The sequence below is a fragment of the Pteronotus mesoamericanus genome, unplaced genomic scaffold, assembly GCF_021234165.1.
Source record: "Pteronotus mesoamericanus isolate MK-2021 breed Mesoamerican mustached bat unplaced genomic scaffold, CSHL_Meso_final scaffold_636, whole genome shotgun sequence".
NCBI lineage: Eukaryota > Metazoa > Chordata > Mammalia > Chiroptera > Mormoopidae > Pteronotus > Pteronotus mesoamericanus.
The window spans coordinates 675,447-689,087 of NW_026555324.1; the positions used below are offsets into that span (position 1 = coordinate 675,447).

The 13,641-nt window shown below is 53.6% G+C and overlaps 1 protein-coding gene across 1 annotated transcript in view; it reads right to left on the minus strand.

The window, feature by feature from the left end:
• RFX2 (regulatory factor X2) overlaps window positions 1-13,641 on the minus strand; it is an 82,272-nt gene that overhangs the window by 695 nt on the left and 67,936 nt on the right. The window contains exons 9-17 of the mRNA XM_054562041.1: window positions 12,612-12,727; window positions 11,502-11,620; window positions 11,003-11,115; window positions 10,483-10,637; window positions 8,836-8,933; window positions 7,784-7,933; window positions 6,626-6,834; window positions 1,120-1,273; window positions 35-77 (exon numbers count right to left, since the gene is read on the minus strand). Coding sequence (XP_054418016.1) covers window positions 35-77; window positions 1,120-1,273; window positions 6,626-6,834; window positions 7,784-7,933; window positions 8,836-8,933; window positions 10,483-10,637; window positions 11,003-11,115; window positions 11,502-11,620; window positions 12,612-12,727 — 1,157 coding nt within the window. The remainder of the gene's footprint in view (window positions 1-34; window positions 78-1,119; window positions 1,274-6,625; window positions 6,835-7,783; window positions 7,934-8,835; window positions 8,934-10,482; window positions 10,638-11,002; window positions 11,116-11,501; window positions 11,621-12,611; window positions 12,728-13,641) is intronic.

Genomic DNA, 13,641 nt, shown 5'->3' on the forward strand with positions numbered 1-13,641 from the left:
GGAAGCCTCATGGGAAAGCCACGGACACACCCACCTTTGTCCAGCAGTGTCAGTGACAGGGAGGCGAGGTCATTGAACTGAAAGGGAGAAGACCAGAGTCAGGGCCCTCCGCAGAGTGGTCCCGGTGAAGGTTAGCAATGTCACCCACCCGCATTAACACTGGCTCTGCTTTGTCAGTGAGGGGCTCTGACAGGGGGAGGAGCTGTGACGCTGTGCGTCCCCTCTGACGCTTTAGGGGCTGCATCTGCAAGGTGCTGGAGGGGTGAGGGGGTGCTGACTGCCCAGGCCAGCGAGGAGACAGGGGTGTGGGCTCCGAATAGTGAGCGAAGGAAAAGCTGGCATTTATCAAGGGCATTTATTATGTTCCAAAAGCCATAGAAGTATCACCACCTTTCTTCCTCAAAACAATCCCACATGGCCCAGAAACTCCACTCCTGGGTAGATACTGAAAGTAACTGAAAACAGGTGTTTAAACAAAAATGTGTACATACATGTTCATTGCAGCACAATTCCCAGTAGCCAATAGGTGGGAAAACCCAAATGTCCATCAAGAGATGGACACATAAATGCTGAGCACCCACACACTGGAATATGGCTCAGCCACGAAAAGGAGCGACGCAATGACGCTCACTGCAGGGCGGGCGAACCCTGGACCCCTGATGCTCAGCGAGCGGAGCCGCAGGCGCGTGATTCTGTTTATGTGAAGTGTGCGGAACGGGCAAGTCCACAGAGACGGGAGTGGATTGGTGGGTGCCGGGGTCTGGGGAGGAGGAAGGGAATGACTGCTGGGGACAAGGGTTCTTTTTGGGGTGATGGACTGTCCTGGAATCACATAGAGGTGATAGCTGCCACTGAATTGTTCACTTCAAAATGGTTAAGACAGAAAATTTTATGTTATGTGTTTTTTACCAGGATAAAACCCTCCATAGGGCAGGGTGTTTGAGGCCTCATTCGGAGGCAGGAAATCCTGCCCAGGGTGAGGGTGAAGGGCTGGCTGTGAACCTGCGGGCTCCAGCATGAGAGCTCTCTCCTGCCCTCTGTCCACTCCGTCAGGCCCTGTGGCCGCCTCTCACCACCTGCTCCCCCCCGCTCCCCCGCAGGCTGCTCTGTGGCCCTCACCTCTCCCATCACGGCAATGGGTGTCTCCCCAGTTGCCTTGGCGACGCGGTGCTCCACCAGGTAGAACATGTACTCATCATACAGCAGGCGAATCAGGTGGAAGGAGCCGAAGCTGGCCGCGCTGCGCAGGGTGAGGTCTCTGATCACCATGGAGCTGGGGAGGGGGCGGACAGAAGCTAGGCACCTTCCAGGAGCATGGAGCCCCGCCAGGCAGGTGAACCAGGCTTTTCTTCAGCTCTGAGATTGTCTGGGGACCCTTTAGACCTGCAAGGAACCTGCCAGCTGCCCGACCACCCCTGTGTCCCAGGGTGACTGAGGAGGGGACAGGCAGATGGGAGCAGGGCAGGAACGGTGGTCTCAGCGGTCAGCCTCAGAGGCCGCCATTGGTGAGGCGTCTTTCCAGGGGTGACTGACTCCTCCGCAGCAGGCCACCCTCCCGGCCTCCCCCATACCCTCCCCTCCTCAGTCAGTGGTTCAGGTGCCTAAATTCAAGACAAAATTTCAGGGTGCTTTTGCCTTTGCGGTTGGGAAACTACAGCCCAATGCAGACCCAACACTGCTTACTGCCTGTTTGTACAACCTACAAGAAAGAATGGTTTTTATTGGGTTGGCCAGAAAGTTCGTTTTGTTTTTTTCCATAAAATAAGACACATTTTTCACTTTCACCAATAACTTTATTGATTTGGGTATTTTGATGGCTGTCTCCCACATGGCATAATGTTGATATTCTCAGTTAATGTCTCCATTTGATTGTTATCAACTTCACCTGGTCTGCCCGACTGTGGAGCATCGTCCAGCGAGAAATCTCCAGGTCAAAACTTTGCAAACCACATTAGACACATTCAATCAGTCACAGCGCTTCCATACACTGCACAAATCTTTTTTGTGTATGTGTTTCTGTTGCGGTTTTACCTTTCCTGACATAATAAAGCATAATATGCTGAAAATGTTGCTTATTTCCTTTCATCTTCACTATTAAAATGGCGACACAAAAATTCACCAATTTTGATCATTTAAAAAAAATGCACACTGATATGACAGCTGTCACAATACAATCTAACAAAATTGTTTCAAATGAAGTTAAAGATAACTAAGCGCTACTACAGCCACCTTATGGGAAAACAACCAAATGAACTTTTTGGCCAACCCAATACATTTTAAATGGCTGGGAAAAAAGTCAAAAGAATTATTTTGTGACCCAAGGAAAGTACCTGAAATTCACATTTCAGCGTTTATAAATAAAGTGTTACTGGCACACAGCCATGCCTTTTTTTTTACATGCTGTGTGCCATATGCAGATAACACGATTATTCAAAAACACTTAATATCTGATTCTTTTTAAAAAACAAAAAGCAACTCCTGATTTAAAGCGAGCACACAGCATGACCGCACCAGAAACCCTGGCCGACGAACACGCCTGCCACGGGGCCCCGCACACTTAAATGCCCACCTCAGGGCTCACCTACTCTCAGGTGAGTCTAATCACTATTGTAGCAATAAAGGAAACAGGCAGGGGCAAGACGGGAAGGGAGAGAGACCTGGACAGTGATTGGGTAAGAGGGTCATCACACCAGCATGGCTCTGACGCCCTGATCCCGGTAAATAAACCAGAGCCTAAGCCAGGCCAATGCACTGGATCCTGGGAGTGAAACCTACAAAGGAGGAGTCCCAAACAACTAGTTCCTAAAAAGGCAGCTGCTGGAGCTGCAGCCAATTAACTCACTTCCCTGCCTCGCTTCCCCATCTTCTCCATAAACACCTGGCCCTGGTTCCTGTTGGCGGAGGCTCCTGGCCACTTTGGGTTTGACGCTGCCCAGTGTGAACGGATGTTTGCTCAAATAAATGTTTGGAAATTTTAATGTGCCTCCATTTAACTTTTAATAGGCTGAAAATGTCTATACTAGTGTGTTCACGTAGGACAGCCAATAACACCAGTTCATTTAATCTTTTTGAGTCTCCCTGGGCCGGTGTGTAGATGCACTCTGAAGGCCGTTCTGCTCAGCCATAGAGAAAGAGGGCTGGCTTCAGCTGGCCGTGGCTTTGAGGTGGCTTAGGAAGGGTAACCAAGGAAGGAACCCCGGCGGTGACTGTCTGTGTCTAAACTGGCACTTAGAAAGCAAATGTCACTTGAAGAACATTCATGAACACAAAGACCGCCCTTGTAAGTGGACACGGTGAAAGGGCTCGGGGTCTGTGATGTGTTTTCTCTTTAGAAGCTGCTTTGGCTCTGTACGGCCAACTCCCCCTAAAGCAAACCAACGGACCTGGACTGCAGGTCCCCGGGCAGGAGGCTCTCGCCGCCGCCCGCCCCCTCCGCCTCTCCCTCCGTCCCCCACCCCAGCAGGCTGCACTTGGTTTGACACTGAGCCAGCCCCCTTCTCCAGAGCGCTGTTTGTCAGCCACAAGGTGACGGAGGCCTGGACTCCCCTGACAGCTCGGGCTGTTCAAACACTGCCTGTCTGCTGCTGCTCTGTTAGGGGTCCCCAGGTCCGCGGGGTGCAGGTCTCATTCCCCAGCTGGGGCCCACCCTGCTCGGTTCCAGCCTCCCTTTCCCTGAACCCCCCCACACCCCCTCCTGTGGATCAGGCGCTGGTACCCTGCACTCCTCCCACCCCCAGCCTCAGCATCTGGTGCGACGCTTCCGTTCAAGTAGCTTTTCTGAACCGTCTTCATGGTTGCTTGGCATGTTTTGGGTCCTCCACCTGGGCTGGTAGCTTCCTGCAGTAGGACCATCAGCTCAGCCTGAGCTTGGCGATCCCCTCGAAGCCCCTGCTCACCCCTCTCCCATCTTCTGGTGAATACTGCAGAAATGAGTCCCTTACACCTAACGGAATGCAGTCAGGAGTGCTTCAGCCCTGACAGAGAAAAGCACCCCATGCCACAGAGGCGACGGCCCCTTTCAACTTGAGCTGCGTCCTCATTCCCACATTTCTGCGTTACAGGCTCAACCAGCTGCTCTCTACTCCTCAGATCATGCCTTTCCCTGAGACCCTTCACCACAGGGACACTGCCTCTGTGTCCCTTCCTCGTCTATCATCTCAGCGTCGTTTTACAGGACTTTTTGGCTCCGTCAGTGTTCCCTTATGTGGCAATGGGGAGTTCAGTTCACAGCTGAGCCAGGCAATATATTTATTAGGTCACATTTCCTTCCTTGTTCATTCACTCAACTACCATTCAGGTGCTGGGGATAGTGCAGTGGACAAAAGGAACATCATGGCTCTTGGGGAGTGTGCTCAATTATGGAGGAGACAGACTACAGATAGGCAGACAGAGGACGAGGTGACAGGTGACCATGAGGGAGAGCAGGGGATGGGGGACAGAGGGTGAGAAGGTGCATGCTATTATTTAAGGAGCTGTCGAAGGCCTCTCCAGTGACGGCCCAGCCACGTGGCTCTCTGGGGGAAGGGTGCTCCAGGCAGAGGGAGGGCGGTGCAAAGGCTCTGAGGCAGCAAGGAGAGAGTAGAGCATGAGGGAGTTGAGAACAGGGTTACTGGGTGGCTGGCTGAGAGGCCAGCAAAGCTTTTATTTATAAGGCCCAGACAGTAAATATTTCCAGCTTTGAGGCCCTACACAGTCACAGTTCTGCTAAGGATCCATACAGGAACGAGCATGGCTGAGTGCCAATGACATTTTATGTGCACAATCAGGCGAAGGATGGTCTGATCTGCCAGCTGTAGCTCCCCGATCAGCTGGACCATGCATGGCCTAAAAGCCTTAGAATGGCTATCGTTTTCCTGGGGTTAACTGCCTCCTTCTTTAAAAACACTCAATTTTCCATGCATTTATCACTAACTGAGGACAGGAACCCCTGCAAAACTGCTGGGCTGCTGTGAGCAAGCACGGGCCACGTCCTCAGGCAGTGTCCCTCGTGAAGGCCCGGTCCCCTTGCCTCCATCTGCACGGGTTAGAATCGCAGCTCGGAAACTGTTTTCCTCCAGAATTCTGAAGGCACTGCTTTCTTGCCGACTAGGTTCTGCATTCTGGTTCAGTCCGAGGACACTGTTCTGGTCCAAGGCCTTCAGTGTGTCCGGTCGCTTTCTCTTGGAAGCCTTAAGGCTGTGCCCTAACCTTGCTGCCCTGATGCTCCTGGGGGAGTCTGTCATTCGTTGTCATGGGAATGTGGCAGCTGCTTCAGTATGGAGACTGATGCCCTTCAGTTCTGAGGCAGCTTCTTGATTGTGGTTTATTATTTCCTTTCCCTCCATTTTCTTTCTCACTTAAAAAAAAAAAATCCTATCCATTGGCTATTGAATCTTCTGGATCCAATCCTTTCATTTTTCTTTCAGGACTTTTCTCACATTTTTTTCTTTTTCCCTGTATTTTCCCTCTCACGGTCACTCTCAGTGATAGTTTATGTGTCAGCTTGGCTAGGCTCTAGGGCCCAGGTGTTCAGTCAGACAGTGGCCTTGGTTGCTCAGCTGAGCCTCAGGTGCTCAGGCATTTTGTGGCTGTGGTTCACCCCTATCATCAGTTGACAGGAAGTGATGATTACCCGAGATAACATGGGCCTCATCCCATCAGCCGAAAGGCCTTCCGAGCAAACCTGAGGGCCCCCTGAGGAAAAAACCCCACCTGTGGCCAGCAGCGCCACTCCCGCCTGAGAGTCTCCAGCCTGAGGGCCTGCCCTACAGATTTCAGACTCTCTGGCCCCCACCATTGCCTGAGCCAGTTCTTTGAAATAAATCTCTTTATATACTAATATTTCTATATTTATATATATTTCTATAATATATTTACATATATCATTTATGTATTTATTTTAAAAATATTTTATTTATTTTTAGAGAGAGGGGAAAGAGGGAGAAATAGAGGGAGAGAAACAAGATGTGGGAGAGAAACAGTGACTGGTTGCCTCTCACACGCCCCCAACTGGGGACCTGGCCCGCAACCCAGGCCTGTGCACTGACTGGGAATCGAACTGGCGACCTTTTGGTCCACAGGTGAGGGCTCAATCCACTGAGCCACACCAGCCAGGGCTACATATGTAATTTAAAAATACATACACCCTGACACACCTGACCTTGGCCCAGCACTGTTCTGTGCGGACACATGCACCATGGTGGCGGGGGCCGGGGCGGGGGGGCGCTGATGCTGCTTCTGCCTCCTGTTTGTGCTTGGCAGTGAGGGGTCAGAAGCTTGGCGGCTGATCCCCATGTGGCTTGCTGACTGGCTGACCACCTCATACCACCTCCCAGACTCTTGCTCCCCCTCACCTCCTCTCTGCCATCCTCTGCTCTCCTGCTCCCCTTGTCCTGGGGGTTTATGCCTTCTCACCACTTCCTGTCGTGCCACTTTTGTGGGGTTTCATTCGGGAGCAGAAATGGGCCCAAGCTGTTGAGTTTCTCCATGAGGCCCAGTGTGGAAGCCTTCCACCCGTTTTTGGGCCACAGGGGGCCTCTGGGCCTGGCCCTGGGAGCCAGCGCGCCAGGACAAGGCCCACTGGGCAACCTCTTGGGCCGCCCACCCCACCCTCCCAGAGTTCTCGGGGAGACCAAGGGGCACTTACCTATAAAAGGACCATTTCAGCAGGAACTGCCGGGCGGCCTTGGGAAAGCTGGGGCTGCCTGCGTGCTGCTTCAGGACCTGGGTAACCACATTGTCGAGCCAGCTGGCCCACTGGTCCAGGGAGCTCTGCTGCTGCAGCGTCAGCTTGAAGTCCTGCTCCAGCTGCTGCACCACGCTCTCCTTGCACTGGCACACCCATGAGGCCTGCTCCTGCAGGTGGAAGGGTGGTGGTCAGGACAGAGGGTCGGTGACGCCCCCCCCCCGCCCACGTCACGGGTGACAGCACAGAGACCCTGACTGCGGCCGTCTCCTGAGCACCAGCTGCTCCAGTATTCTGATCATACAGCAAGCATGCACGCACCCTCACCCTTGGCCTCTTCCAGCTGCAGTCAGGCACCGTTAGTACCCACTTCATGGGGGCAGGGAGAGATGGACCAGACAGGGAACCTGCCCAGCACATAAGGACCTGAATTCAGGCTTCCTGGATCCATAGCTCTGATTATACCATGTCTTTGTTTTATTTTTGAGTGGTCACTCTTAAATGAATGTGTGTGTGTGTGTAGTGGATAAACCCAGGGCCTGAACCAAAAGTAAATGCAGAAGCAGGATCCATTTGCCGGCAGCCTGACCTTTCCTAAGCCCAAAGACAAAACTATGAGCATGACAACAGGAAGGCACTTTTTAAAAAAAATCCTCATCTGAGGATATGTTTATTGATTTTTTTTAGAAAGAGGAAGGGCGAGGAAAGGGAAAGAGAGAGAGAAACGTCACTTGATTACCTCCCATATACACCCTGACAGGGGATCAAACCCACAACCCTTTGGTGTACGGGATGGTGCTCCAATCAACTGTGCCACCTGGCCAGGGCAGGAAGGCAGAGTTTTAAAGAAAAGGAACAAAGGTGACAATCACAAATCCTAGAGGCTGAGAGACCCTGGAGTGAGACCTGGGGTCCGTGGGTGGGCCAACCCTGAATCTGGCTCGTGCAACAGAAATGTGTGCTGGGTTTGCTATTCGCTGAAGTTTGTGGGTTTGTGCATTTTTCTAGATGGTGGAAGACTAGACTAGAGGGGTGGGGGTCACGTGCACGTTGCCCCTGCTCTCCAGTCTGGTTCCAGAGCGCTGTCCCAGGTTATGGGGAGCCATGTAGGAGAGTCACCTGCACGTTGGCGAAGTCCACGCGGTTGAGGTCGCTGAGCATCTGGTTGATCTGGGAAGTGTTCTGAAGCACGGCCCGGGCCGCCTGTGCCAGGTGATTGAGGGACGTGTACCTCCGCAGGGTCTGGGCGAAGGCGCTGACCACGCCGACCTGTGGCAGAGAGAGAGCTGTATGTATACATGTAGGGAAAGCCTGTTCTCTTCTCCTTGGTGGGCATGGGCTCAGGGACAGTTCAGGGGCATGAAAGAGGGACCCACTCTTTGGACAGGCTCAAGGACCCAAAGAGTGAGAATCAGTGAAGGACATTGTTGTCACCAATGCATCACGTGGCATCTATAGCAGATGCCACGGCATAGGTAGGTTAGAACACAATTCCTTCAGCTCTCTGGAGAGGCTGGTGAGGTTACAGGTTCCTGGGTGCTGCTGGGTCAGACTCTGTGGGGGTGGCCTGGGAATCTGCAATTCATCAACTACCTAGGCAGTTCTTTTTCTCCCTGAGGTTGCAGTATCATTGGTCTAACAGAGCAATTCCAGACTGTAGGTGGGTAGACCAGATGCCCAGAATCTAGCCTCCTCTGTACATGGCAGCTCCTTTAGAAATTCGTGCAAGAATGGTTGCAAAGAACAGTGCGCATGTGGGCCAACTGTCCACATTTAAATTCTGACTTGTGGCCAAGACTATAGTAGTAAGGATAAAGCAAGGAGATTAAATTCTTGTCTTTTCATGAGCAGAGAAACACTTGATCTGCTGTGAGTTAACTCAAATATGTCACATCAAATGGCATCTTCCATTGTGCCCCTCCCTGATGGCACCTGCGCTACATTCATAGCATCCTCGGGGCTTCCTGAAGGGACCACTGACCCTCAGGACTCACTCTGGGGTCCAGCAGTCAAGTTCCCCTAGAGCAGAGGGAGAGGAGCCCTCTCCTCTGAGCCATTCCTGACCCCCTCACTTCACAGCATAGCGGGGCCCAAGGGGTCCCTGGGCCTGTGGCCACTGCTTCTGGCCACCAGTGTGGTCTGAAGGCCCAGACCCCAACCCGAGGAGTTACCTTAGTCTGGATAACCTGTTGTGGGAAGTCGCGCATGGCGTTCGTCAACCAGCCTTCCAGGCTCTTGGCAAAATTACGAATGGCCTGTGTCAAGGTGCCTGGGAAATAGGACCACAATATTAATAGTGAGAAAGGCGGTCTCACCTGTCAGGATCAGCCATGAGTGTGAGAGATGCAAACACAATGAAAGTTACCACCCAACAAGCAACACAGAGGAGAAGAGAGCCACAGAGCAGCACGGGCATGAGGTCCAACTGGGGCACTTAGTGCGGGGAGCCCAGAGTCAGAGTCAGGGCCCGTCCAGGCCGTTCATCTCTGTCCACTCATCCCCCCACACTAGGGGTCCTCACCCCGGGTGACCCTGCCCCGTAGGGACGCTGGGCAGTGTCTGGGGACATCTTTGGTTCTCACAGCGGGGGGTGCTCCTGGGATGCAGTGTTGGGGGCAGGGGTGCTGCTCCCTGCAACACCCCGCAGTGCCCAGGACGGCTGGCCGCACAGAGAGTGACCCGGCCCGTGCCAACAGCGCTGAGACTGACAGACCCTGATGCACACGCATGTACATATATTCTACCGACTTCTAAATTTATTTTGAGATGGCTTACAATAGGAAACAAATAATAAGACTCTTTTTTAGAAAAGGAAAAGCATCCCCCAAATGTAAAAGTAAAGCTACCCCAAACTCAAGCCTTAATATAGAGGCTCAGTTGCACTTAACAGCTGTGCTTAACAGTTGCCGGGCAGGCAAGTCCACAGGATAAATGCAATAGTTTTGCTGCTTCCTGTTTTCTGGCACAAAAGCAGCAGACCACTTCATTTAGAAAGACTGGGGTTTTCTGAGCGCTGACACAAAATGTGCCTAAGCCACCTGCCAAGTGTGACTGGCAGTGCCCGCTGGAGTCATTGATTAGAGAGAGGCCTCAGGGCCCAGCTTGCTCGCCCTTCCCTTGGGACAGTGCTTCCACCTGCAGGACGCTAGGAGCCCACAGGAGAGCCTGGAAGTCAGGGCTGGCATGACGGGTGCCCCCTGGTGGTGGGCTTTGTCACCACCACCAATGGCCCAGCAGCCAGGTCCTCATGGGCCTGGGAAGGTCCCCCAGCACATGTCAGCCCCAAGTGGTGTAGCCATCAAGGCTCACGATTCCATTGTTTTCTCTTTTCCCCAGTTAAGGATACTGGGATCTGGAGAAAATAACTATGGAGTCCACCTCTTGGGAGGAAGTTGAGCTCAACCTCAGATCAGCCTGGGTGAAGTGAGTTAAAACCAGATTTAGACCATCCCCCGGGGCTCTTAGCAAATGCAGCAGCCTAGAGGGGTAGGATGTCCTGTGACTTTGGCCCCACCCTCTGGAATCTCCTCTGGGGCCATCGGACCCCAGAACCGCACAGCACTGGGCAGCAGCACGGAGCCCTAGGCCCAGCCCAGGCCCGAGTGGACAGCCCTCGCCAGAGCCACATGGGCCCTCCCTTCTCTTCTCCCTGGGTCAGTAACAAGGAAAGCAGGCAGGCGAGGCGAGCATCTTCCTGGAGTGACTGAGCCGCTGCTCTCCCTGGATCCTCGGAGCCCCAAGTCTGAGCTGGACCCAACAAGGTGGCTGCAGGGCTGCAGGGACAGGAGGGAGAGGAGCAGGTGAGGCAAGCTGCTTACTGGGCACAGGCCGCAGCACGTCGGGGATGAGGACCTCCACCAGGGCCTGGTAGAGGATGTGGTCACAGCTCCTCATCCACTTAAGGATGGGGTCGCATTTACACAGAGACACCAGCTTGTCCTTCGGGAGGATGATGGCTTTGGGGTCCTCGTCACTGTGGGGGAATGGGGGAGACAAGGTGAGCTGTAGCCTATACACCACGCAAGGCCTGTGCCCACCCTGGCTCGCACTCCCCATGGGGGTCTTGCTGTCTCTCCCCCCACCCCGCCTGCGGCCGAGGCAATGCATCCCACTGTGGCTACAGCTGAGGTGGCTTCTCTTTGGGATGGCACATGGTCACCAATAAATTCACTCACTTGAAACAAGTGAATGGGCAACGCGAGTTACAAATCAACTGTCAGAAGTACAAAAACAACACGTAGTTGTGGGGGAGTGCCAATTCTTGGGAAGCTGACGCATTTGTCTGTGGGTCACAGTGTGGGTGTCATAGGGACTGCCTCGGGGGACGAGGACAGATACCTGGCTGGTAGGGAGGCAGGGCCGTCGCCGGAGGAGGCTTTAGAATTCCAGAAGGAATGCCACAGCTTCTCAATGTAGTGGAACTGGAGGTTCATCACGACATCTAAAGTTGCCTGGAAGAAAAACGACTGGTTAGATGCACAAATGCGCACATTCAAAAGGGTGTGGGTCACATGTCATCAGGACTTTCCGAGTAAGTAGCCCTGACGCAGGCTGTGGGGGAGGAGGGGGGTCTTTTGAAATCCAGAGAGAGACCACAGAGGAGAGAGAGGGGCACCATCTTGGGGGCAGAGAATCTATCTGTTCCTTGGCTGGAGGGAGCAGCGGGCTGCTCCTGGGTCTTCCGTGTTGTCAGGGACACCTGGGGATGCCTGGGTGTTTGGTGGCCCTGAGGAGGCCTGCTGGACTCTGCACTGGGCCCCGGGGGCACCGAGGCTCCCACTGAATCCCCACAGGCCAGTTGTGGGCTCTTCCCAGGGCCACCTGGCGGGGCGGTCACCTCGCAGTGCTGCCGGTAGGCCAGCTGCAGGGCCTTGACGTCCTGCAGCGTGATGCTGTCCTGCAGCAAGAGGCTGCCCAGGTCAGGCGCTGGGAACTCCGGGAAGACGTGGGACACATCTGGGGGGATGGAAACAAGGTCATCAGCAGACCTGCAGAAGGTCCACATGCAGGAGCCGGGCTGGGAGGCCCGCGTGCTGGGGACGCTGTCCGGGCATGCTGGTGACTACCGGACAACCTTGGGCAGCATCCTGGCTCCCTTGAGCAGTCATGCAGGTTTTGTAAGCTTTGGTTTTCTCAGGTCCAGAATGGGGACAGCATCGTCACCTCTCAGGGACACAAAATATGCCTACCCAGATAAGCATTGAGCCAGGGCCCAGGACACAGCGAGACTCGCTTCACCCCAGCATGGGGCCAGCCAGAGCAGGGCATCTGAGGACAAAGGCTGGCCCCGTGGTGACCTCCCAGGCCTGACAAACTCTCCCAAACAGAAGACCCAACACAGGAGGGCTCTGCTCAGGCTCAAAGAACACACTAAAAGTAGACCCAGGCCTCTGCTGTCTCAGTGGGCGTATGCATTTGACACTGATCCCAGCGACCCTCCCCAGGCGTGTCCAACAGCAGGCTCTGGGTCAGGATGCAATCCCAAGAAAGTGATGGGGCCACCTGGGTGGTGAGGGGACTGTCTCTCCCACGGCTCCCGGGGAAGAGGGCCAGGCAGCCCTGTGTGAGGGCACTGGTGCACCCTGGACATCCTGGGGAAGAGCACCCAGGACAGGCGGATCCTGCGGCTGCCCTGAGCCGACAGGTTTTAAAACAGGGCAGCTAGTCTCCTCTCTGGTGGGCATTTCATTTTATTTACATATTTTTTGATGGTCACTTTGTACATTAATTTTGGGGGTATATGCTTATTGTTCTGAAACCTCAGGGATGCCACAGAAGAGGTTTATCTAGAATTTTCTCTGTAATTGAAAAAGTGTCATACAAGAAGACTGCTTAGTGCACCCCTTTAGCTGCTGCCGGTGCCGAAACCCACAAACACCGAGAAGCGCAGAGGAGACCGGAGCTTTCTCAGCAGGCGCGGCGCCCGGGCGGGGGCGCCGCCGCTCACCTATGTACTGCTGGTGGTGCTGGCTCTGCGCGGCCATGGCCTGCTCCGGCGTGCTGTGCAGGCTGTTGTGCGAGCCACTGTCCCCAAGGCTGTCTGACTTCTGGGCTGGCCGGTACCTGGGTAGGGGACACATGTGCCATCGTGAGGCCCCAGCAGCACTGCCTAGAAGGGGCCCAAGGAGCAAAGGGCTGAACAGGATGCAGTTTGGTGTGTGTGCATAACTTTAAAATAATTGTGGTCAAATACGCATAAACAAAAGGTATGATCTTTATCATTTTTAAGTGTATAGTTCAATGAAGTACATTCACAGTGTTATACAACTATCACCTCCAGAACTTTCTATCTTCCCAAACTGAAACTCTGTCCCCGTTAAACGCTAACTCCTCATCCCCTCCCCCAGCCCCTGGCTCCCATCATCTACTCTCTGTCTCTGCAGATCTGACTCCTTTAGGGACCTCCTCTAAGCGGAGTCATACAGTGTTTGTCCTTTTGTGTCTGGCTTCTCTCACTGAGCATCATGTCCTCCAGGCTCATCCCCATTGTCACATGTGTCAGAATGTCCTTCCTCTTTATGGCTGAATCCTATTCCAAAATGTGTATTACAATTTGTTTATCCATTTATTCGCTGTTGATACTTGGGTTGCTTATATGAGTCTGTCTATATATATACACAGTATTCTGATACCTCTCTCTGAGAAGACAAGTGAACTGTACATATAGAATTTCAAATATCTTACTATCGTATTGTCTCGAAGGAAATTCTGACTTCCCTGTTGCCCGGAGCCAGAAAGCAGTGGTCAGGCAGCCTGCGTGGGCAGCAAACTGAGGAACATTAACAGAGGCGGGCTTCCCAGGCAACTTGTCCCTCCAAGCCCAGAGGGGCGCTTTGAGGTGTGTGTGGCAGAAGAGGGGCGAGGGGGTCCCGGCCTGAGCTGGGGGTGCCCTTGTGGAAAGTGGGGCCGGCTCACTGTGAAGAGGAAGAAATGCCACTCAGACGTTCTTGGACCACGTTACCCAGGGTGGTTCCAAG